The sequence below is a fragment of the Clinocottus analis genome, unplaced genomic scaffold, assembly GCF_023055335.1.
Source record: "Clinocottus analis isolate CAN_PGR_092001 unplaced genomic scaffold, fCliAna1.0.p SCAF_2, whole genome shotgun sequence".
NCBI classification, from domain to species: Eukaryota; Metazoa; Chordata; class Actinopteri; order Perciformes; family Cottidae; genus Clinocottus; species Clinocottus analis.
In genome coordinates, this window is record NW_027175931.1 from 22,864,123 (window position 1) to 22,890,121 (window position 25,999).

Sequence of the window (25,999 nt, forward strand, 5' to 3'; positions counted from 1 at the left end):
TGCCCACGAGAAATGCCCCGCCACGGCCCGCTGCCCTTTGTTTTACCCCGCCCTGCACATGTCCGGGTTTATTGCAGCATCGTGGCCATCCATAACGCCCAAATGCAGGTTTGTCAAATATCAACGCTCCTTTAGGCTCAAACACTTTCTACCAGCACTGGCAGGCGAGTGAGTTGCATTCTGGGAAGAAGAGTAGACATTTTTTTATCCGAGCTACTCTCATTTGGAGGCAACCGAAAGTCTCATCACTGTGGCTGAACACCCTGGTGTTCATGGTCTCACGTGTGCCTTTGGTTTCTATAAAAAACACCCAGGCTGCAGGGCAAAGGTGTGATCCTGAACTAACCAGACAGTATCTATATCTCACTCTTCTAATTGTCACTGCAAGTCTATAATTACATATTTAAGCCATGGTTAGTCAGTACACATAATAGTGTTTCTACAACTGCCGTGTTGTGCTTTTTGTTTGAATATGTACCTGCTGTGGGACTTGTAAAGGATAATCTTACCTTATCTTATCTTCCTGCATTTTCACCTTTTTTTGTTTCACGTGTTATGTGAAGTAAATTCACTTACCGTTCATGACAGAATGATTTTTTTTCAAATGGTACTTTAAACTGCTTCAGTCTCGAGGTCTTTACACTCTTTTTTTTGCCGTGTAATAGTTGATTTAAGTATTCATAAAAATAAAACGACAGTTTAAAAATTATATTGTCAAAAATAATTACACAAAAGCATACACCCCTGGTGTGCAAACACCTTAGCTCTGGTTTTAATTTAAATCTCAATTCTCTAAATCTGACTCTCATTGCTAGTTTATCTTGTTTTAAAGGAGTATGAACGTGTTTTTCTTTAAAACCCTGCCATTTGGCAAAGAAAAGACAAATGTGTGGTTTAATCCCATAAAAATCTAAATAAAGAAAGCCTCAGCAACACTTCAAATTGGACCGGGCGTGCAATGCTGTTTTGTAATAACTGATGCCACATACTTCATCCTAAAAGTAGTGGGGTCCAATACCAGTAGTACCAATAATAGTCGTAAATATCCCAGAAATGTCCCTTAAAATGTCTTCAAAATATTTCCCACAAATTCCACAGGGTTTGACGAGTCCGTCCACTCTTTCCTTCCCCGTGTCGACTCGGGACACTGCACCACAAAACTCCCTCCATGTCCTTCTGACCTTGTTTGAAACCAAAAAGAAACACATTCATACTGGAGCCGAGGAGATGTGACCTAGCACCTCATCACCACTTTCACCTTTTCCTCCTGCAGAGCCAGTTTCACACATCCTTCAAGACACGAGTGTCAACAGTGTGAACTCGCTTCCTTTGCCTTACAGTTGTGTCGCATCTCCATCAAAGATTGAAATGTGGAGACACAAAGTGATAAAGCACAGCCTCCCCTGAGTAGTAGGGTCTTGCAGCAGCTTATTCTCTGTAAAAAGTCATTAACCAGTTCACAACCGAAAGCATCACGGCCTCTTTCTAGTCTACCTTTTGATTCATTCTAATAGAATGAACAAACAGCTTCTAATCTCAAATTATAATCATGACATACAATTGTAATTGGGATTCTCCTTTGTGGGACAGATGAGGCATGTGAGGTCTGATGCTTTGATAGTGCTTTGTTTGGCAGTGTCTTTGTTATGCAAGTCAGTTTAGTCGGCTACTTTCATTTTCCTGCCTCAACCAGTAAGGAGAGGGCAAACCATATTGATGTGGTTAGGGAAGAAAAAAAAACTGCAGCATAATGCAGCTCTGTGCTCATCCACTGAATCATATCAAGACAGACCAGTCAGGTGACAGAGTGGAGGAGGGATCCAGAAACCCGTGAAACTGGAAGTACTCTGGAGATGTAAGTAGCGATGAGTGGCTCGTGGGACACGCTTCCAGATATCTTTTAGTGAAAAGTCGCCCGTCCCTTGAAGTCTTATCCCATAGCTAAAGCCCCGGTATTAGGTTTCATTTCATAGATTATTGAGAGATAGAATGTCAAAAGAAGAACATTCTCTCCTCTGTGAAGCTCTGAATGGAAAGCCGACCAGGTGGAGGAGGTGTGTGTGTGTGTGTGTGTGTGGGGGGGGTGGGGGGGGGGGTCCGCTGCAGCAGGTATCTTAACTCTTTGAGAGACCCTCGTCTTTTGTTCAAAAAGAAAACGGTTCGCAGCGAAAGAGAGTAAGAGGGAAAATGCGTGGCCGGGCACAATAAACCCTGTGATTCGAGAAACTTATTTGGAGAGACTTCAAGTGCACTTCAAACATCTCTTTAATGATCTATAATCCTTTGGCAAATCTTCAGTGGGCAGCTGAGCTTTTCAAAGTTATTTTTACCAGGAGGTGGAAATCCACGATGAGGAAAAATTAGGTCTGAAACTGGAAAACCCAAAAACAAAAGCGAATATTTTTGCAGCGTGCGCTTGTCGCTCTGCAGTCTAGTCTTTATTGTTTTTAACTGAAGCAAAGGCCTCTACTTTTTGCTTTGACGAAGAGCAGAGGGAAGTAAAAAGAGGAAGGTTAAAGGTTCTTTGCAAGCCAAAGGAGCGCTGTCGGAAGAAAGAGAAGAGGGGAAAAAAAAAGCACTGGGTCTTAATGGAGCCATTGATCCTGCGCCAATGGAGGACACACCCAGTAGAGGACTGGCTCACAGCGAGCAGACAGGTGTTCGCTCGATATCTGTCCCACTTCTCTGACCTTAAAGCTTTTAATCAGCTCTGCCAGGAAGCTTGTCAATCCTGTCAAACAATGAGCGAGTCCACGTTATAGACACAGTCGAGGGAGGTCAACGCGAGGGTAACAGCTCCAAATAATACTCCTGAAGCCCCGAGGTAAAAATAAAATAAATACATTTTTAAAAAGCCTGTACATGCAGTGTGCAGCAATTCCGTCTGGAGCTCCCAACGGACAGGCCTCGATGTCTTTTGAGCCGGCTGCAGCAAAAGTCTCGGACCGTGTCAGCAGATTTCAAGAAGCCGTTAATGTCAAAAGCGTGGGCGTTCACGTGAGCCGTTCTCATTCCAGGTCGGCGTTTGTTTGCGGCTACAAAAAGCTACTTCCACACCATCACTTAAGGGGGACTCTCGGTCTCGTGGGAGACGGCTCCCTTTGCCCTCGCTCGCAACTCGCATGCTAATCAGACTCCTTCTCCGTCCAATAAAGCGGTGCGTCGCTGCATTCGGTCGGAGTGAGTGACAAGGATTTCAATACGGCCTAATTGAGCCGTTGAGTCTCTCTGCTTCACTTCCCCTGCTCCTGATCAATAGTAATACACTATCAGGATTTGTCAGCCCCGCTTTTTTTCCTTCTTCTTCTTTGTTTCATCAAAGTCCCGCTATCCCTTTGCATTTCGGGTCCGAATTGGCACGCTGTGAAATCTTTAACTACGGAATATCTTTTAACACGGAAGGTAATTACGCTGCCGGTTTGATTGCAGTTAATAGTGCAAGCTGTCAGCGGAGAAGTCCCACGGTAACTATTTGGCCACGCCAAAATTGCGCTGAACCGCACAATTATTTGCAGTGGCTGGCAGCTCTCTCTCTCTCCGTCTGTCCGCCATTGTTCATTTTCATCTAGATGCTCCACCGTATCAAGTTTGTATAGTTAGACGTTTTGAGAATAGTGGCGAGCAGCTGTTGATCCCGCTGCTCGTAGTCTGGGTTCAGCTCTTATTCAACACACACTGGGGCTTCAACGCAATGGATCCCACTCCTTGATTTTAAACAGCTCCACTTAGGGGGTGAGGGGTGGCGGGGAGTTAATTTCCTGACTTTTTTTTTCCTGCCCCCGAGCCCACCCATTGTGGTGTTTTCAGACTAAACGGAGGGGACCATTTTGTGATTTCTAATTCCTGTGATTGACCCGTTCTTTCTCTTTCCAGTCACATCCCAGAAGTCTCCAGTTCTTTTAGTCTTGCCGTGTTCATCGTTTAGAGTACACCCAACATGTCTCTGTGTCCGGGGTCACTAAGTCAATACACATTGTTAGACATCCGCGAACCAGTGGAGACTGGAGTAACTCATACCACCCCGACTTGGCTTTCAGCCTGTGCGTTTCCCCTTGCTGTGGCTTTGTGGTTCTCCTCCTGATGCCTCCATGCCAGTTGCTTTTCTCATGAAGGGGCCAGCTCCCCGAAATGTGCAGACATTTAATTGCTGTTATTGTATGTGCTCTTTTTTAAATCTCTCGCCATCAAAAACAGTGTAACAATACGAAGAAATAAAGGCGCGGAAAAACAAACGTGTTTTGCAATATTGTGTATTCTCTCCAAGCCGACCAGCCCGCACATAAGAGAAATGGATGTGCTGTCCGACCGAGGTGTGAGCAGAGATTCGGGATATTTCATAATGTCCCACATAGAGCTTGATGCACCGTATGGGAACGCAGTGCGCCGTGAGAGAGCAGTATACATGGCGAGGCTCAGAGACGGGTGGGTAAGACAATACTCCATCACAGCTGGAAAGCACATGCAGCAGAATATGAACACGGTCCTGAGATGTGGTGTGCATTCCTACGCTTATATGTATGTGGAACATGAAGCCCCCACTCGCCTTGGAAAAGTGGGGGCTGTGGTCGTGGTTTAGGAAATGGTTCAGTCCCGGTCTTGGGAGTTCTGCCGAGAACCGCTGGATTTCGTAGAGGTTAACGATCAAAAAACGCACATGAAAAAAAAGGGGGGTAGTTTGGCGAAGGCCAGACGCCAAGAGTCGACGCTGAAGCGGTGCGCGTTCCCACGCAACCATCGCCGCCACATTGCCTTAGTGTCCATCTCTGTTCACGCGTCGCACTCGCTGTTGATGCTTCTACTCTAATTTCTGTGTCGACGTCGGGGCCAAATGATCCCGAGCCCCAAAAAAATTGACTCTGAGCGAGGATGAACTCCAGCTTATTAGAATATGTACTTGTGAGAAAAACGATTTCCATAACAAGATAACATGTTTGGGGATGGAATAAGCGGTAGCATGTCTAACTGTATCAGCTTAAGGAGCTGTGCACATGAATTCCTCCAGTGGTGAGAACAGGATACTAATCCATGCCTAAATGATATGACTACAGGGCAAAATTCATAATCGTGTTTGTTTGTGCTTAATTCCTTCTACACGTGTACAGAGACGACTGGTTCGTTCCAGTATTAGGTCGATGCTACTGGTGAGAGGATTTTATTACTTTTGGTTTGCATGAGATGCTTTACCTTTTTTTTCCCCCCGCAATATGTAAATCAACTTAAGATTTCACCGTCGTGACAACACTTGTTTTGAGCGAACGCACGGCAATCGTCGGCGTCCCGTGGTGATTGTGACTCGGACACATACTAAGTGTGCTTGGTAATTGACAGTGAACTGTCAACCCGCCCCCGTCACACGCGCACACACCCCCACCCTCCAGCTGGAGAGTGAATTCCCTCCGATGTATGTTAATAACCGGCTGTATAAACGGCCCACGCCAGCATTGCTGGAGAAAAATAGCAAGCGTGTGCACACTGCCCCCGCTGTCCTGTTTACGTCCCAATCACAATTAGGGATGCACTTTGATGACAGCCACACACATCTTTAAAAATGCATGACACGCACAGCATTCATTTCTTTCAAGAAGTCTCCGGAGGCCCCTCCCACGTAGCGCAGAGGAAAAAGTAAAATATAAAATATCACAAGTGACTCTAATCAAATATTGATTGTGCGGTCTCTTTTCTTGGTTTAATGGGCCACCGGTCGTGCAACAGTCCCCCACCTCCCCCCGAAAAAAAGCTTTCCCCCCTCCTGCAAGCCTGTAAGATATCAGCTGGCCTTTGTCAGAAAAAGGCAGGAAAAACTCCACCAGCAAAGGTCGACACAGGTCAGATGCCAAAAACGATATTCTGTGCTCTCGCTGAGTACTTCTAAAGGTCACCTTCCATGGGGCGTATGGATTTACACCCATCTGATGTGCTTTCACCGAGCATTTCACCGAGCATGCAGAAGGTCTGCACAACACGCCCACCCCTCTTACCCACAGCCAATAATCGATCGACCGGCTTTAGCTGAATAGTTCGGTATAATGTAAATCGTAATGTTTCGTAATGTATCCAACACGAGCGGTTGCCTTTATCACATGGATGTATTCCGTGTGTGTGCTCTATGCAAGACTTATCATTACTTGTCTACAATGGAACAGATGGTGTGAGAGAAGGATTTGTCATGCATGGTTGTCCGGGGCCAGACTCTCTCTCAGCACTATTTTGTTCTGGCAGGACGTTTTAATGCGTTCATGCTGTATTTGCCCAGTGCTTAACAGAGGTATAACGTACCGCTACGGCGCCATCCCACACCGAGCCGCCCCCATCCTGTACGTCCCACACCGAAAGCATTCTCACACATAATCCTGGCTGTATGCGGTTCATAGTTTGATAAACAGCGTTATTACTGACAATCGAAGCAACCAGTAGAAATTTGGGGCAGCAAACAAATGATTATTTTCATTGACAATAAATCTGTCATGCTTTTTTAATATAGAAATATATAAAATGTCGGAAAACAGTCCCTATGCTGCAAGGGGATGTATTCAAACAGCTTGTTGCACACAGACAACAGTCTAAAACCCAGAGAAATGAACTAATACAGCAATACATCCTCACACTGGGAAGATGGACCAGCAAATGTTTTGGCACTTCTGCTTCATCGATGTCTTAAACGATTACGTTGACTGCTTCAAGAGTTGCTACGATACCAGTATCAGAAATGCCTTCCTCTAAAAAGCTGGATCGGGTGTCGGCAGGGTACGCCAGTCTACGCACCGATCCCATATCGTATCATTAATCAGCTCATCTACGCAACACAGGATCAGCAACTTGTGATCCGATACGTCCTGAGCATGTGTCAACAGAGGTGAGGAGGACTGGCTCACTTGTTGCTCCCATCATTGGACGCAGCCAACGCTTTTGTTTGTTTGTCCGGGAGCTTTACTTATCTACACTTTTAAAAACATTCCTTTTAGGTGACACGTCAGGTGAGCTTAAGGGAACCTTTTAAACAGCTCCATTAGGAACAATTTCCGTCTGATCCTCCCTGACCTTTCCCACGAGGGGTCGCATCCTGACCCCAGGGCCTCCGAGGAGAAGCGTGCTCCTGCAGCAGCAGTCCTGTTATTGTAGCCTAAATGTCGACCGCGTCCAAAGAAGTGTGCGCACGTAGCCTCCGTGTCACCCTTTGCTAATACGGAGATTTCCACGGGAGGTGTGTTGCCTGCGGCATCGTCTCCTCTCCGCTTTAATATCCTGAGTGCTATAATCTGCCCGCCACGTCTGACCCGCTATGTGTCACTCCCGCTGCTTACCCTCCCCCGTAACTCCCCGAAATCCTCTACATCACATTTATGCAATATCCTCAACCCACCCATTTAACCCCTGCGGTGCTTTGCAACTCGGCACCTGCGGCCGCCGAGGCCTTATTGACCATCTCAAACGTGTCCCCCGCCCCTATTTGGAAAAGGCCGGGAACACGTGCTGCGTTATTGTAAAATAACCAGCGCTCATCATCGCGAGCGCTGAGCCCATTCTGTGGGCGAGGTGCTTTGTTGACTAATTGTCTGGTCCGCGTAAGTGCTCCCAAGTGTCTTGGCTTGAGATCTGTCTCATAAAGCATGTTATTATCTCGCTGTTATGGCTCTCCCACCGCAGCGTTTCGTTTCTAATCCCGCACTTTGACACTCTGGGCACCTGGCTCTCTGCCCTGTTACCCTCCCCACCCTCCCCCTCACCCTCCCCCGTCAGTTTCAGTTAAACTGTAATGCTTACAGTCACTCATTTACCAGCTACAATCTCCCTCCCGTCTACTCGGGCCCAGACTTTTTGTTTACTGACAGTTGCCTGCTATCTGGTATCAGTGGGTGATGTCATCTCGCCAGTTGGTCAGGTAACGTCAGGGCTGTTTATTTTGTGTCGTAGAACCGAAACCGTGGTGGCCTTGTTTAGTTAAGCTGCAGAGGGGAGGGAAGAGGGTCAGAGCCCTCTAATACTGTGTTTACACTCTATCTCTCTCTCTCTCTCCATCTCCCACCACCCCTCTCTCTCTCTCTCTCTTTCTCTCTGGGGCAAAAGCCTTATTTTATTTGTGGGCCAGCTTCATTTGTCATTGCCGCGGTCAAAGACAACCGAAATCCCAGATTACTTCCACCATATTTTCCATCCAGAATACAATTATTTTTTTCCAAACCATAAATTACAAGAAACTCAGAGGCACTGTTGCTCGCTATGTATATTAAATTCAAAGAACATATAGTAAGAGGTGCTTAAAACAACAAAAAAAAGGGCATAACATACTCCACGGTGTTATCTATGTTTACTTTTTTAAAATAGTCTCATAACAAAATGGAGAAGTGGCGTTTTTCCCAGCGTTTTATTCATAGTTGACTTATTACCACTTGCAATAAGATGAGAAGCTCCGTTGCAGGCGAGCTGATGCATTCCCTTGACATTTGAAAAGCCTTGATGCAGCTCGAGGGTGTGTGTGTGTGTGTGTGTGTGTGTGTGGGGGCAGCCTTGTGCTGCGAACCTCGCGTTGCCTCACAAACAGCGATGGATGCCGTCACACTAGGTAAGAATCGGTGCAGGCGGTTGACTGGCCGTCGCTACGCACCGCCAACCTGAAAGTTGTGATTTTTCTAACCCATATGGAGAACATGCTGCTGCCGAGCAGCGGCGCTCAGTCATTACAAACGGCCAGTGGGAATAGTTAAAAAAAGCTATAGCGCACGCCTTCTTTTCATGGAGCGATCCCAGATTGGGAAGTTGCCGAGCATAATAAATATCCCCGATAATCATTAACGTTTACAGCTCAGCAGATGTTACATCGTCCCCAACAAACGGGTGCGTTGTACAAAAAGACTGTTTCAGATTTGAACCAGATAGTGGCAAATTAGGCGCAGGTCTACTATCCATCTGTTCCAGCGAGGGCTTCGCCCGCCTCTGCAGTTGCAATGTTTGCTCGGGGAGACGAAGAGTAGAGGGAGCCGGTTTGGCAGGTACGCCATTGTTTACTCAGGAGACCCAGCTGACGCACCCTCAAATAGTGTCTGAGTGTAGATTAAAACAAATTTGTCCGTCACATACTGCTCCGTCTCTGGGAGAAGAAGAAAAAAAGCCACATTAAACATGGGCTGCTCGTGCTAAATGAAGTGTCCTGTCTGGATGTGGTAGAGCCTCCAGTGAGATTGCTCCCATTTATCCCTAAATATTAATTCCATAATGCATTTTGAAAAACACTTCTATCTGTTGATAACGCCAGCGAAATGCCGCCGGTTGAGCCTAAAATACTGAGTGAAAATATGTTCCACCAGGGGAATAAACAAACAACTTATGCCGTGTGTGTGTGTGTTTTTTTTTGTTTGTGTGTGTGTATGGACTCCCCTCCCCTTTGAACACCTCATGTGTGGTCATGAATAGGAGGAGCACAGAAGCCGTCCCATAGCCGTGGGAACTGGGACTGCATTAAACAGTAATTATCCCCAGTGGCTCAAACCGTGTTTTATCCAACCAGCATCCCGCTTAAGTAACAATGGAGTAACCAAAGCATATCCAGCACGAAGAGATGGGATAAGCTTTATATTCCGCATTTTTGGCAAAAAGTTTGTACCAAAATACGGCTATTTAAATGCGGGGCTTCGGTAGAAAAGGCCATGTGCATCTCTGCAAGCTGAGATGACCTATGACCTATTTGTCGGAATTAAATTGTGGCGTCGCGCTTGGACAGGAGCAAGAGATCTTCCCCGTTTGTACTGAAGAGAGCGCTCAGCCACGGCGGGAATAAATGGAAACTCGTTCCTCTCTCCTCCCATAAAAGCAGACGACATTTAGGCCCAAGAAGGGTGCAGTTTAATGACATCGCATTACGCATTTCTTTTGTTGAAGTCTTCAAACTTCAAATTTCAAACGGCGACATCTCACTGACAGTTGAAACTGACAGTGTGCTAAGTTCCTTTAAATAGAAGACAGTAATGAGTGCCTCTTTTAAAATATGCATCAAGTCCTATTTAATCTTTGCCTTCCTCACATCGCAGCAGCCAGAGGTGAATTATTCTGAACTTTGTTTGACTCTGGGCTCAAATAGATTTCTCTTTGATGAGATTGGTCCATGGTAAATGAGCCAACAATTGTCTTTTGAAATATTGCTGGTTGTGTGCCAGTTCAGCTGAGAAAAAAAGACTAGAAAAGACAATAGTGTTAAATATATATATCCATTGCGAGATGAGCTGCCAATAAGCAGCTTTCCTTTTTTTTTTTTTTTAAATTGAAATGAAGCTTTTCCTATGCTTTAGGATAGATGCCCTGGTTTTCATTTCAGGGCTCTATGGTGTTGTTATTGTTTTAAATGTAGTGCAACGTCTGCTTTGACATTGAATTGAGGGATATCTGGATTAAACAGATGGATGAATGTCGTATATTTAGTGATACAACTCTAATTTGATTTAATTTCCTTTCCCGCTCAGCAGCAGAGACAAAAAGTAAATATGAAATGTTAATGTAATGTTAATCATTCATTTTTGATTTGTTACAGAAAAGGAATAAAGCTTGTTTTTCTAGATCCATGTTTGTTTTCCCACGTGGGGGATAACATCTCGGATTGATTTGAAGAGACAAAAGCAACATCTGGTTGCAACAAGAAGTCTGATGGTATAAGAAGCCTATCAGAAAATGTCTCTATTACTCACTTGATTTATTACCCCAGTAATCATTGTAAAAACAGGTTTATGGTCTCAATTGCTAGTTTCAAGGCTTCTTCAATACATCACGATGTTCATTTTGTAAATTATGGTCCTTTGAGAGTCAAATCGACCATAAAGCGGAGTATGCTTTCGGGCGTGGCTACCTCGTGATTGACAGGTCGCTACCACGGCGTTGTCAGGTCGATCAGTTCAGGGAAGTTAATTTTAACTCTGAAAATGTTAAAGTTGTTTTGATCCTACTTAGCTCCACCCACTCGTGTCACTTTGGGTTGCAAGACAAAAAAACAAGATGGCGACAAAGTGCAAAGCTTAAAAACCGTCAACTTCTTATGCAGAGTCGAGGATTCATACACATTCAGCCGCCGCCTTCTCTGATCAGGACTCTCTGCATTTCCCTGGTTATGGTCCACGCGCCATGGGAGGCCCACCTGACCGAAGGCTGTTATTCGGTGCAGGACATTGTCCAATGTGCCGTATGCAAAACAACACAAAGCACATGTTTTTCCTTGCTGCCTGACAGGCCCGATCTTATTACGGCTGAATGTTGTGTGCACGGCTCCGTACCGCGGCCTTGGGAGTCTCTCGCTATCAGCGCAGGGCCAGACGGTACAGCAGCTGTTTGAATAGTGCCCCTTATGTCCCCCTTGATCCAAGTCGGCTCACCTGGTGTGACTCAAACCACTCTTTTGTTGTAGATATTCTGCCGGTTTGGGACATACTTTGTTTTGTTCGTCCCGATGCCTTTCCTTACAGAAATAGGGCTCCTTTCCAAAAGGAGGGTGTCGAGTCTCAGGTGTGTTGGAGCGTGACTGTCCCCCTCCCCTGGTGCCCCTCACGTCAGTGTTGGTACAAAGCAGCGTAAGAAGCGACAATGCCAGCTGGCCTCTAACCCCTCCTTCCCCTTCCACACACCTATATATCTCCCTTAAGCACCGCTTTCCTCTCCTCCTTGCCAGTACCACATCTCCACTACTTTACTTTGTCTGTTTGTTTCTTCCCCCTCTGCTTCTGCAGCACTGGCTCTCGTAACCCTCACAGAAAATCTCCTCTCTTAATGCCTCTCGCATGCATGTGGCTCTGCTCCTCCACGGCTTTGCCGCGCAGTGGTGTAGTCTGTAATTACAGCTCTAGTGTGCTTAAGCCAAAGACTCCTTCAGTCCTCGAGTGAAAGGGGTCCCCGTGGGCGCCCCCAGCCTCTTCACGGAGGGGAGGATTTGGGCTCTGTTGCTGTGTAATTACGCCTATTCCTCTGGTTTCCATTTGCATGAGCTGCTGTTTATTTGGTTCAGTCTGAGTCGGGAGCGTCGGACTCAAAGGAGGAAGAGCAGAGCAGAGCGAGGGAGGAGGAGAGGGAGGGGCTGCAGCTTTTCACAAAGCCAGTCCCTGCCAGTATTATTTTAGCAGTCATGCGGGTGAGGTCTGGCCAGGTACATATTTATGAGTTTGTACGTGCCTGCACAAACCATCGCCCCTCACCTCACCCACCCCCACATCGCTCCAACTTAAGATTAAACTTTAACTGCTGTTGTCACACAGTAAATTGTGTTTGCTTTCTCAAAAAGAAAATCATACTGGAGCCGCCTCAACTCGTAATCTAAGCTGTGATAAAATGGAGTACAGCATTGGCCCCGAGGTGCACAAGGACACAGGTGTTTCTCAAGGTGCAGATGACAAGGTTGCCAGTCCTCCCTGTCAAACCGTATTAGCAAATCAATCTGTCATCGTCCAATTCCCCCAAGTCGAAATCTCCACAGAGAGGGTCTGGCTGATGTGGTCCGAAGGAAATGAAAGATGATGTGCACTCAGTAACTTCAAAAGGTTGTCACTTAGTGGTTTTTTTTCATATATAATATATATATGGTTTGATGTCGGCGGCGGAGGCCGTACTGGAGCGAAAGTACACAACAATGTGTAGAAATTGCCTTTTTTCAGCCTGCCCCACCGTGAATGATGGAAAGAAAATACATTGTTCGCCCTAATGGTCTTCCAGCCCAAGTCTGCGCCAAATATTTCCTCGCCTCGCATTGTGCCCCGGTGTCCTTCGGCTGCCTACCTACAGTTTTTATAAGAGGAGCTGCCGCTGCTGAGACACTTTGACAGCCTGCACAAACGGCTCCCCCTCCACTCCGCCACGGATTCATGTACAGTTAAAGATAGACCGCATCAGATATTGTATTCAGTGGGTGTATACATAAACCGATCCCTCTCTCACATATTCTTCCGTATTTTAAAGCCCCTTGTGGAAAGTTTTATCTCCGAACGCAGCGATTATCCGCCGTTGCGATGCGGTTACTCAGCGCTAAGGAGCCGCTCTGTTTGTGTGGCATGCGTGCCGCGGGCCCCCAGCCCGCCACTTTAAGGCCACAACATGTTTACTCTCTGTTTATGACTTCACATCCAGCGTTGGCTTCATGAGTCCAGTGTGATTAACAGAGGAGATTCAGTGTTTCGTCCTGTGGGTCCTCGTCCATCCATGGGAGATAATTATAGCTGCAGCTAGTTGTAAATACGAAGCCCAGCCAGGGGGTTGTTGGACCAGGAAACGGGAAGTCGCCAGACTTCACCTGGAAAGGAAGATAAATTAGAGCCTGAGATAACATGTGTGGAGAACAACGGTATGCTGGAGCCCTGCGGCAGTTCAAGGACACGTCTGTTCAGGCCGCAGTCATTTTCAGACCCCAGATTAGGTGTGAGTGAAAGTTCTGGTTGTTTTTTCCAGCACTGGAGACTCACAGTTAAGGACGAAAAAAGGAACGGAGAAGAAAGAAGAGCTGCAAAAATATATTATTTTATTTATTATTTTGATTCTTTTGTCTCAATTAGCTTTCTTTTTTATCAATGTATTTATTTCAATTAAAAAATAGATAATAATAATTTAAAAAAGAGAATATATTCTGTGTACAGTGATACAAAACAAAGAAAAGCAGTAAATCCCCTCTTTTGAGAAGCTGGAAGTTGTAAAGTGTTGCCATATTTGTTAAACAAAAGACTTAAGTGAAGAATTGATCAATAAAAACTGTTGCCAGTCAATTTTCTCCCACAATCACTTAATCGTTCGTGCACCAGAGGACAGTCGATGCCAGGATGGAGTGGATGCACAATGCATCAAGTAAAAGCCGAGGGGCATGAGCAAAAGGGGAGTTTAGTAAGAGGTCAACGTATTCATGAAAGAATAAACCACGGGCGAGTTTACAGAAGGGCCGTTCTGGCTAATTGACCTTTTCCATTCCTTTTTTTCCACTACCCAACTCTCTGCAGGCTTAGCCAGCAGAGGAGAGGACTGTAATTGCTGTTTTTTTATATAGATAATGTGCGTGTTCCCGTTATTTGGAGTGCTTAAACAGGACTCCACATTGTTTCTTTTAATAGGAGCTCCTGGCAGTCATTGAAGTATTTGTGTGTGAAAAGTAATTAAAATTACAATGGACCAGCCAGTGTGTTGCTGGGTAGAGGGTGGGGGGGGAATTGGCTCTACCCTACCGCCCTCGTGCTCATTCATTAGCGATGCATTGGTCTTCGTTCGGCCTTCAGCGGCAGCACCCTTGTGGACAAAGACGGGGTCGTGTAGATGTGCCCATTATGTTAATAACCTCACCCCCGACCCCCCTCCTAGCTTTTCCACACTACCACCATGGAGCAACTATTGGTGCCGATGTATAGGGAGCAGACGTCGCCTCCGAGGCGTTTGGCGAGTGTGTGGACTGTGAGTGTGTGTGCGTGCCAGTACTACCTAGGAGGCTGAGTCGACTCTTTGACTCTCAGTGCATGTACTTGCTATTGACTGGAGTGCTTTGCTTGGCCTTGGACTCTTGTTAATCGTAATTAAATGTTCTTTTTTTTCCTCTTTTCTCTTCTCTCTGCTTGTTACCTCTAGCTGCAAACGGGCAGATGGTGCAGATGGACTCCAGCAAGTCCGGCTTCGTGGGCTCACAAGTGGAGCTGCGCTGCATCTTCATCAACAGCAACCCGCCGGTTAAGATCTCCCAAGTCACCTGGCAGAAGCTCCTCAACGGCACCAAGCAGAACGTGGCCATAGCCAACCCGGCCCTCGGAGTGTCCGTCCTGCCGCCTTTCAAGGAGCGCGTCAGCTTCAAGCAGGCGGCGGTCCGCCACCGCACGCCCTCGCTGGAGGACACCACCATCGTGTTCTCCAGCCTGCAGCTGTCTGACGAAGCTGCCTACATCTGCGAGTACACCACGTTTCCCGCGGGAAACCGGGAGAACATGGTCAACCTCACTGTATTCGGTGAGTGAAACAGTTAAAAGGTTACAATTTTGGAGATTATCAGTGTTTATCATTCAGATGAAATCTGCAACCGCTTTAATTCAATAAATTAAACTGGCTAAATCTAAGTAATCTAATCTCTTTTTGGTAATATCTTTTCTTCCTTATCTAGATTGAATTTGTCTCCATGGATGCAATCGTTGCTCACACAGTGCAGATTTTAAATCAGAAAGTTAAGAACTCTAAAGACCTTTCCAAGTTGTTTCAGAGACAAGATTCCTGGTCCCAAACAATGTTGCCTTCCTGTCAAAGGCGTGCATCATCAGCTTCCTTCAGGACTGTATTGCTGCCCCGAAGAGTTTAAACCTGTCCCCTAAATTTGGTTTTTCTCTTCGACCCCGAGGCAGCAAAAAGAATAACTTTTCTTTTCCCTCCCTCCTGAACAGATAAGACAGGGTCAAACTGACATCTTCCTTTTTAGTGAAAAGGAAAAGGAAAGCATTAGTATCGCTCAATGTTCCATTGCCACAGGCTTCCTTGTCAAGTAGGTTGCATGCCTTCTGGAACACCTGAAACCAGGCGATGCTTCTCTGTTCGCTGAAGCTGCTGCTAAAAGCATGTTCTTCACCGTTACACCTCCCCGTCCTGTGATTGGGTGAGCCGCTCCCTCAACCGTCACCATCACGGTTGAACACTTCCATGGCGGACCCTGTTGTGTATACAACGCTCAGTGTTAAAGGGTGACGTGTCGTTTAACACCAGATTGGCCCATGCGTCTTTGAGAAAGCAAAAGACAAAATAGGAAACAGCTGCAAAGAACAGTCAATAAAAATGGCAGGTGAGACGGAAATCAATGAGGCCACTTAAGAGTGTGAAATTTGGCTTGAATAACCTCATTTTGTGGAGGGTGGGGAGGAGGAGTGTCTGGGACGTAGTTTATTTTGGAGCGAGAGGCAGCTTTGAAAAGGTTGCACGCTCACTCTGATTAGACATCTAATTAGAAATTAAGTGTTGGTGTGTTTTCCATTAAGTCCCAGAAAGAGGAAAAAAACACTTGGCTTAAGTAGTCCCCCGTTGCCATGGCTTCTTCAGCTCTGAGTCCCCATCTTGTGTCACCGAGCTTCTTCTTTATATTTTTTTTAAAGCTTCCGCGGCTCAAGGCTGATTTATGCTCGGGTTTTACGCAGAGACGCAAGCACGCAAGACACGCATGGCCAACTTTGCGTGGTCAAATCGGCCATTTTGCATGCTTGCGTGCGTCACCCCAAATTTCTGACTATCCGTCAAAGCAACGCGAGCCCACAAGGCTGCGATTGGTCCGCTAACCACGTCCTTTCTGAGTCTCACATTTCCGGTTTCATAGCATAATACCGCTGTTTTTAAAAGCCACAGCAGAAACACAAACAATGGATCCCGTTGAAGAACGTTTGGCTAAAGAGGTCCACAAATATGAGCATTTATAAAACCCGTCTGACGGAGTATCAGGACACGCAGATGGAGGTGAATTCCTGGAGGGAGACATCGGTGAACGTCGGTGTGCAGGTCCACTCTAAATGGTCGTTGCGCCACCTACTGTTTTGGCGTATGAAAAACGCACGGGAACTATAAACCAAAACGAGTCCGTCAATCCGACTGCGTGGCCAGCCACAGTTGTAGTTGCAAAAGTATAATTCAGCCATCAGTGAACGCTAGGAACCTGTGTGCAGATAACCAAGCGGCGGTGTTCAAAGAGGCCTCTTCACGTCCTATCTCTTTCAGCTGTGCATTCGCTCAAGCCCGCCTTTTGATGTGCTGAGAGTAGATGGCTAATTGGCAACCCACAAAGGATTCAAATTGGATGACGTGCATTCGGGTAGGCAAGAGGGTTGTACATCTGTGAGAGCTTTGACAACGGCTTCGGCTTTCAGGAAGGAAAGAGGCAAAACTTTGAGTGGTTCGAGGTGGTAGAACCCTGTTTTCATCTGACTTCCCCTGAGTTTGATTTACTTTGAATGACTTAAGGTAAAGCAGACACTAGAATCTGAAGGAAATTGAAAGAATATACATGAGATCTCCGTCCAATGAGCTTTACTTACGCCAAAGTAACTCTTCTCGCTCCGTCCTCTCCTCTCCACAGCTCGGCCCATGACACGCATGACCTTGACGACGCCCACGATTGTGGCCAGGGCCACGAAACGCAAGATGACCGTCGCCACGTGCGTCTCGGCCAACGGGAAGCCCCAGAGCGTGATCAAGTGGGAAACCAGGTTGAAGGGCGAGGCAACTTTCCAGGAGAATCGCAACCAGAACGGGACGGTGACGGTGCGGAGCAACTACGTGGTGGTGCCGAGCCGCGAGACCCACAAGCAGAAGCTCACGTGCATCGTGACGTACCGAAGTGAACGGATTACTGACAGCGTGGTGCTCAACGTGCAGTGTAAGAATCTCTCTCAAAGCTCCTGGAATACAAGATGATGCAAACATGTTTATGGAGAAACCCAAAATACAAGTATGAACTTGAAAACTAGCTTAATGTGTGATAGGTTCATAAAAAAAATGTTTTCGCTGAATTTATTTTCTTTCATTGCGCTGGTTGGTTTGAACTTTTTTTCACCTGTATTTCATGTTCTCATGCACCATGTCTTTTGTTGTGTTCCTGCTGGAAGAGTAAACACATGACCACAGTTTACAGTAAACCCATTTCTTGCCAACACAGCTTTTCCAGTTGATCAGAATCTGGAAAATGAAATGAGCTGCCGAGTAGGTACCAGACTCAAATATGAATTATTTCATTATAAGAAATAATAAAGATTGTTTTCGAGATTATCTTGTGAAAAACAGCAACAATGCAAGTGTGTAGGAGCTCAGTGCTTTTCCTTTGTACCTGTATTCAAGGTGTAGGCTAAATGATCCACTATTACCTAATTTATCAGAATTTATTCCGACTAGTGTGTGAAAAATGTGGAGGTATGGTTGAACACTTTTTAAACGATAGCTACGTTGCATCCACAGAGCTGCAGTGCAGTGATACAGCAGTGTTGTGGATGATGTTGTGAGGTGATGAACTGACTCCAGTGTGTCTCCCTTGCAGATGAACCGGAGGTGAAGATCGAGGGCTTCGATGGAAACTGGTACCTGAACCGTCAGGATGTTCAGCTTACCTGCAGGGCTGATGCCAACCCCCCTGTCACCATCTACCAGTGGAAACTGTGAGTCTGACTGAACCCTAACCGAACCCGTTAAGGCTGTAATGACACGACAGCATTGCTACGTGTTGTTTCTCCCATGTGGAACCAAAAGGGAAACGAAAGAAGGAAAGCTATTTGATAGCGCGGTCTTGTTCAATGTGGTCTGTTCATTTCAGAAAAAGCGAAAAAGGCCTCTGTTTATTTCTTTGTTCATAAAACGTGTAATGAAGATAAGACCAGGACCCGAGGCAGAGCACCGTGGTCCTATTGCACACGCCCCTATCTGCACTGGCGGTCACAGATACTGGGAGATAAATGTAAACTGAACACGCTTCATTTCGCTTTTTTTTGAGGGGGTGGAAGGGAGCGGGGGTTGCTTTGAAGTAGGAGGACCGGGCATGCAGGTAGGGAGCGGTAAGAAAGCGGCATTGTTGGTGCCGTTGTGTTCTCCGGAGGGCACAGAAGGCGGGGACCCGTCTCTGACACATCGGGAGGAGGGAGGAGGAAGAGGAGGAGGAGGAGGAGGAGTCGAGCTGGAGTCAGAGCCGAAGGATTAGGCCGGCATACCGCGGGGCTGACATCACTGTTTTCTTGCCTCGGAGGCTCTCGCTGCAAACGCATTGGGCAAAAAGAGACACAAACATGTTTTTAAGGCCTCTGGGAAATCGCCAAATAACCCCGGGTTTGATCGGTCATGTGGAAAGGATGCGGTTTACATACGAGCACTGCGACAACCAGGACGCAACTGGAGTGTTTGCTGTGATTTGCAAACCAAATTTTAAGACGAATAGAACAAAGTATGTTCAGCTCGCTGAATACAAAGCAACTTTTTGTGAGTTTTTCACATCTCTAAATCAAAGTGTTATGCGATCAAATTGAGAGATAAATGTGGCAATTTGGCGTGTAATTGCTCATGTGAAGGCGGGGTTGAGAAATATGTCATTGGACTTGAGTGGCTGTGGATTAACCATTGTGCCCTCATTGTATCTACTCCACAGGCCAGTGCTGGATTTTAATGAGGTGGAAGGAGTTTTTTTTCTTTTCTTATTCATAGATTTAGCTCCGAAGGCAGAAGCACTGTTACACACACAGCAGCAAAAGAAGAAGACAAGATAGAGAATATTTGACCTGCTTGGACTTTTTTTGTTTTTTTATTATTTAGAGGCAAGGGGAGATTTAGGGAGATAGTGGAAGATAGGGAGAGAGGAGGAAGAGGAGGAGGAGGAGGAGGGTGAAGAGATGTGATCTAGAAAGACGAGGGCACTGTGCTGACAGATAGGAGGGGACGGCCATTGCTGCACTGGAAATGAGATGCCAAATCTGTTGTGAAGGTTCCCCTGGGCTCCACTGTGGAGGTCAGCACAAGGCTGTGACGGAAGGATCCAGAACAGGCCGGCAGGATTGCGTCACACTCACGCATCCACACACACACTCCACACAAACAAACATGAGAGCCAAATCCAATGAATATGAATGCCTCTGATACAGAGCCACATTATTTACGTAGAGAATGTATTGTACAGTAGATCCATCTATTTCAATGAGATTGCGCGTCTCTTTTTTTCCTTCTTTTTCTAATTTACTTGGCTTTTTGTAGCAGCTATCTGAAATCACTTTTTTTGTTGTGTGTGTTCCCCGGCATCGTGTGGAGTGTGCAGAAATCCTAGAGTCCTTGGAAAAAAGAGCTACATGAGCTAATGGGGAGCTGCATAACAGGACACACCCTGTTTAAATTCCATTGTTTGTTTTTTAAATGTTTGTTTGAAGGTCTCATTTGCGGAGTGTGTTTTAAGTGGGTCCTGCAGTCTTCAGCAGGCACAGGAATACTGAGTCGGGGGGAAAAGGGAGGACCGAGCACGGATAACTCTCATCATTTGCGTGCAAAGATTTCAGACGAAACATTGGGCCGTCGGAGCTCCCGTGTCCTCCACGGTGCATTTTGCGGCGTGATCAAACTCCTCTTTAATTAGCCCGCTCGCTTACCTCTCTTGTGATTCCACCATTAATGACGATTTAAAGGTCGGCCGTAAGGACCCGTTCACCAGTAGACTCACAGTTCGCCTTGATGCCCCTTCCAGTTCTATTCAAGCCAGGTTTATTGCCCCCTTTTATTTAACATAAGCAGTTAGTAAATATTGCATATGTTGTCTGCGGCGGCCCAAAGACAATGAAATCTCACATTGATAAGCATTGAACATGAAAGTGAAGACACTTCCAGGCCAACTGCACAGATGGATGTTTGAATAACTGACTAATTTGTTAGTTTGAAGCACAGAAACCACTTAGTTTCTCCCCCTAATGAATATTGTAATCTCTTCTAATGTGTCGCCCGTTGCCAATGTGAATTGTCATATTCAACCCGACCATGAATAACAGTGATATTTTAAATTCAGTTCTCTACGCACAGTTTGTTTCGATTTTATTTGTATTTTTTGTATGCAGCGGGCTGACGGATGTCGTCTCCTTGTGTCCCCGCTCCCTCCACGCACACACAACCAGTCATCAAAGAATCTGCATCCCTTTCGAGCTGTTTGTCAGCCTTTCATTTCACTGCACCTTGGGCTCCGCACACACACACACACACACACACACACACACACACATTTAGGTGTCTCGTACCCATGCTCTGGATCTGTGGTGAATCACAGCCGGCCTTTCATTTCTGCTGCAAATCAATTGGGGTTTACAGAACTCAGCATTTGATAGAGGCTCACAAGGTGCCTGATTATTGAATCGTGACATCCTGTATTGAGGGTTGTTTGCGGCTCCTTTGCGAAACGCGACGCCAAGGCGGCAGATGGAAAACAACTCGGCCATGACTCTTTCTATTACTTTTGTTCTCTGCTGCTGGACGCTGTGTCGCTTCGAGAAAAAAACTCTCTGCTTTTGACTCTGAGAGTTTGCTCCATGATTTGGATTTAACCATGTATGGATCAGCAGTTTCTTATCGACATTTCACAAAAGATTAATTAACAAATAGCCCGTCGCTGTATATATTTCCCCCCGTCACCAAGAACCTTGTTGAGGGGCTGCTTATCGCGGCCCGAGTGCTTGGCGTAAGGCCGCTGTTGGCCGGAGACTACGATTCGGCGCCTCCCCGAAGTGTCTTTTTGCTTTTCTCTGGCTACAATAAATGAAGCGTCACATTGTTTTTAATGTTCCCGCCGCACACCAGAGGGTCTCAAAGTGTCTCTCCGACAGAGATCAGGCCCAGGAATGAAGGAAGGGAGGTCTTTGCTGCATCTTTATAGTTCAAAAGAAACCCAATGTCACCCGCACACACATACACACACACACACACACACACACCCACACACATCAGCTCACCAGGCTCAGACAGGAGCGCCGCTCAATACCATCACAGTTGCGTTTGTAACTCTACTTAAATCCATTCAGAGCAGCCGATGGAGCTGATCGAAGGGGAAGTGGACAGGAAACATCTAATTGTCACAGAATTTGATACCTTTTGTCCCCCCCACCCCCTCTGGCCTCCGGCGCCATAAAAAGAGCTCCGGATAATACAAGTGAAGGGGTGCGGCGTGCTCTGTGACCTCGGAAGTGTGCTGACCTGATCAAAAGACACGAGCGAGTCTGAGCGCGGTGTAGAGAGATACAGCCGACCATGAAGACAAACACCCCGGGCGGGCGGCAGAGACTGGGCTGCAGTTGGCATTGACAGCCCGGCGTCGCTGGTGGATTCTGCATTTATCGCTTGATCAGCTGCCTCTCCTGACGGCTCCCCTGAGCTTTCAGTCCAGCCGCGTGAGCAGTGCCGTGGAAGAGGAACAAAGCCCCCCGCCCCTCCCTGATCCTACCACTGTCTGTTTTGTATCCCACATGCCAAAAGATAGGCCTGTGTCCTCAGGCATCAACTATGTCTTACCTGCTTGGACCTGCTGGGATTCCCTGTCCTCACAATTTTGTTTGGACTTGATGGATGATGGCTGAAATATAGGGCTGTCAAATATTTCTGCTATTTATCTCACCCTCACTCACTCCCATCCAGGTTTGTTTGGCACGAGGGACTTTATTTTTCATGCACATTGAAATGCTTTGCTGCTACTGGGAGAGGGACTTTTATTTATTTGGTATGGTTCTTCCTATTTTTATGGTGTCTACATTACTGCCTCTCTCTCTCTCCCTCTCCCCTTCTCTCTCTCTCTTTTACCACAGCTTGAACGGCTCCCTGCCCAGCAACGTGGAGATCAAGAACAACACCCTGTTCTTCAAGGGCCCGGTGACCTACGACCTGGCCGGCACGTACGTCTGCGACGCGACCAACGGCATCGGGACCCGCCCCGCCATCGTGGACGTCAACATCACAGGTAGTCCGATGACGGCGGTCTCTTCCGTTCTCTTCTCTCTCTCTCTCTCTGGCATAGCTCGCATCAATACAGTACCCCGCCTTTTTGAAAAAAAAAATAGCGATTAAACACAAATAAAAAAGCCTCTGTATTTGTGTATCGGAGCTGCACACACACACTTACACACACTAAGAACACAACAGCCGCCCACTTCCACCCTGTACGCACCCGGGCGCATGTGTGGGAGCAATACAAAGCAGTTCTATTATTGGTGCCTGAGTTAACATCAAGTAAAAAAGAAGGGGGGTTTTGAGGTGAGGGTACTGTGTTGGTCATAGTTAGCCTGCATCATCTCTCCATAACGGGCCCCGTGCCTCTTCTCTGTTGCCGAGTTCATTCTTTGTGTCTCTTCTGTCTTCTCGGGGGAACAAAATGCTGAACAAAACTGAATCAGTTCCCTTTCGCCTGCCACTTAATAGCTGGCACACACGCACTGCGGTTCCTCCATAGGAGACGAGATTCTGCACCCAAAAGACTTTCATACAATCTATACCAGATCATTGTGGGAATCTTCTTCTATTGGTAGCAGCTGTGTGTGTGGCATCGGGAGACTGTCACAGTTTTGCTCTGGTCGGAATGGAAAGGCTTAAAAAAAAAAAAATCCCCATACTTTGCTCTTTGTGCTGCTTGGTTTCTGGGAAGCGGGGGTGTTCTAACTCGCATTGCTTTGCATGTTGCCTCATGTTGCGTCTCTGGGAACGCTGCGCTTGGTGTGAAGTGAACAGCTGTGCCTTACAGTGTCATTGCATTTTCTTTTTTTTCTTTTCTGTTTCCTCTCCTTCAGTGTGTTATTCTCTACTGGTAAAAGGACACGGCTAGAACAAAGCAGCTGTGTTAGGATGTGATGTCATTACCTGCCTCGTGAGAAGCTGCCCGTCCGAAAGTAGGCGAGTTAGTGGTGTCATAATAGAAGTCTCAAAGGAGCATGAGCAGGCCTTACTTATCAAACAGGAAAGTGAGGAAGTAATCTAGTGTCAGGAAATCAACCGGTGTCAGTTTGTATTTAGTATTTCTGTTCCAAAGAGATTGCAACTGTTCTGGCATAAAGTACCGTATTCCTTTTGGAAAGGCAAAACAAAGGCACCAAAGTCATTTTCTATTTCTGCTTTTTCATTGATTGCTTAAATTAACAAACCCCATTGCTATTGTCCCCGCAGTCTTTCTGTTTATTCTCATGATTTGTTCGTATAATTTTATCGAGTCAGTGAGGTGAACAATGCGTGGGTACAATAATCTGAGCACATTCACTTACAATTTGGTCTGAATGCAAAAATCCATTGTTTTCTTTTAGGCATGTAAAGGTTTGCAGTTTGTTCAGCAGCAGGTTAAAGGATATGTGATGATCTCATTTGAAGCTTTGAAACCCCTCTTGGCTCCCAGTGGGAGGTTGGCTTACTTCCTATAACTGCATGTTTGCTGTAATTAATACACTCACTCATTACATGTCATTAAGAGACCCAGACTGTTAAACACTTGATAACTTGACTTTTTTTATCAGATGAAAAAACTCCATGATATCAGGAGTTCAAGTACAGTTCTGCCGACACATATTCTGAATATTATATGTCGCAAATAACACAGTGTTCTCGTTGTACCCTCTTAAATATGGGTGCTAACTAAAACCATACAGGGTTTTCTATACCATTGTTATGGTTCCACCCAGAACCCTGTCTTTGGGTTCTATCAATAACCTTTCCACATTCTGAGGCTAACCAACACAAATCCATCTATGGGGTTGTACTGAGAACCCTTTTATATTCTAAGGGTTTCATATAGAACCCACCCAGGGGGTTTATTGGGATGTTACCCATAAAAACATGAGCCTTAACCCTGGCTTTAATTTAACTGGGGGAACCCAATCCAGCTGTCTGAGGCTTTGAGGGGCTCCTTAAAGAGCCAGGCTGATGTTGTCCAGCGCAAACCACGACACTCATGGTTCCTTTCTCACATTTTTTGGGGAAAGGATTTCATGAAACTAGCCACAGCCTTTGCTAATTCAGTGTGGCCCGGCTGTACAGTGGATTGAGATGACTCCTGGCTGTCTAAGCCAAGGGTCCTCAGAGATGGTCTGGAACTAAAATGTGAACTGTAAACAATCGGGGTTCACATTTCTAGTTATTGTGAGTGCTTGGGCTTAGAGGACCCAACGATCTTTGAAGAACTCTTTCCTCCAAACAAGGGTTATTTGGATTCACAGGGTTCCTAATGGAACCCTTTGTCTCGTAAAGAACCCTTCCTTCAAAAAAGAGCCACTGTTTCTGGGCAGGAAGCTGCAGGTGGAGGTGCTGCACTGTTATATGGCAAAAGTCCAGATTTCTTCTGTTTCGAATGCATTCCCAAAGAGTCTTTAAAAACATGTTGCCAGTTCCCATAGTAACCGTGACAAGTTAAATGGAGAAGAGCCAGCCTCGTCTCCTGAAGCGCCCCACAGAGCCTCGGCTCCAAAATGGCGCCAAGTCAAATTGCAGAAGCTCACAAACAGCTCGAGTTGACTGTCAAACATCCGGGTGGTTTGCTGCTTGAGGCTGCAGAGAGGAGTGCAGCAGCAGCAGCAGCAGCAGCAGCAGCGGCAGCGGCAGCGGCAGCAGCAGCAGCAGCATGTAGGGACGGGGGCAGAGCGGTCCTGCCCTTGCGCCTCACACAGGTCCAACATGGATACGTTACAGGGGATCACACAGTGCTTGTGCTCTTTGCTGATGTCGTGAAACGCTAGCCTCTTCCTGTCTGAAGCAGGCCTGTCAGCATATTCCCCTGCACCACCGTCCAGCTGCAAGCGTACGTGCAAATAGGAAGCGTGTCTGTTCAGAAGGCATTCCTCTGACCGTACGCCAGCTCGTGGAGGGGACTCAGTTTTGAAGACATGAATGAGAAGAAGACCGTTAGAGGTGAACTTGAGGGTGGGCGCGTATTTTTTTTCTCCCCCCCCCACCACCACCTCCCACCTAAAAGTCTTTTATGTGCTTTGTGCAACCTTGACATTGGCGGTGCGTAATGACCCGGTAGTGGAGGTAAAGAAGGATGCTGATGCTTCATTAACTTCAAAGAGCATCTTTGTGCCTCCCAGCAGCCTCAGACCGGCCCCGGCTGAGACGTGGCAGGTGAGAGAGCCCCGCTTGCTGGCCGCTGTTCAAGGCTGCAGCACTGGCCCTCGGTGATGCCAGCGAAGTGTTCTCTGCAGAGAGGGAAGGTGACCAAGGCGACAGCTGCAGCGCGTTTTGTTCATCGGCTTACGGAGACAACCAGAGCTGACAATTTCCGGATTTGTGCTGAACGTGAAGCGCTTGTTTCTCTGCCCGCGCTGGAGGGCACGTTTGAACGGTTTTGGATCGAGAGGCAGTCCGGAGACTTCTGTGTTTCTGGAGTCAATAACTCTGTGGGCTTTTTTATAGGCAGCAGTAAACTGTACTCGAGCACGGACAAACCTACGATGTTCTGTCACTATCAAGACCCGGCGGTATCAAAATGCACTCCTGCTAGTTGCATTATGCATGGTTTTTTTTTTGGTAGTTGCGTGTTTTGTTTCGTTTTGAAGTTGAGCTTTAAAATTGACACGGC

General features: G+C 46.6%; 1 protein-coding gene across 3 annotated transcripts in view; it reads left to right on the forward strand.

The window, feature by feature from the left end:
• Nucleotides 1–25,999, forward strand: part of nectin1b (nectin cell adhesion molecule 1b) — a 144,821-nt gene that overhangs the window by 34,971 nt on the left and 83,851 nt on the right. For all 3 annotated transcript variants that reach the window (XM_068584654.1, XM_068584652.1, XM_068584653.1), the window contains exons 2-5: nt 14,563–14,934; nt 17,030–17,329; nt 17,984–18,101; nt 22,254–22,405. In XM_068584654.1, coding sequence (XP_068440755.1) covers nt 14,563–14,934; nt 17,030–17,329; nt 17,984–18,101; nt 22,254–22,405 — 942 coding nt within the window. The remainder of the gene's footprint in view (nt 1–14,562; nt 14,935–17,029; nt 17,330–17,983; nt 18,102–22,253; nt 22,406–25,999) is intronic.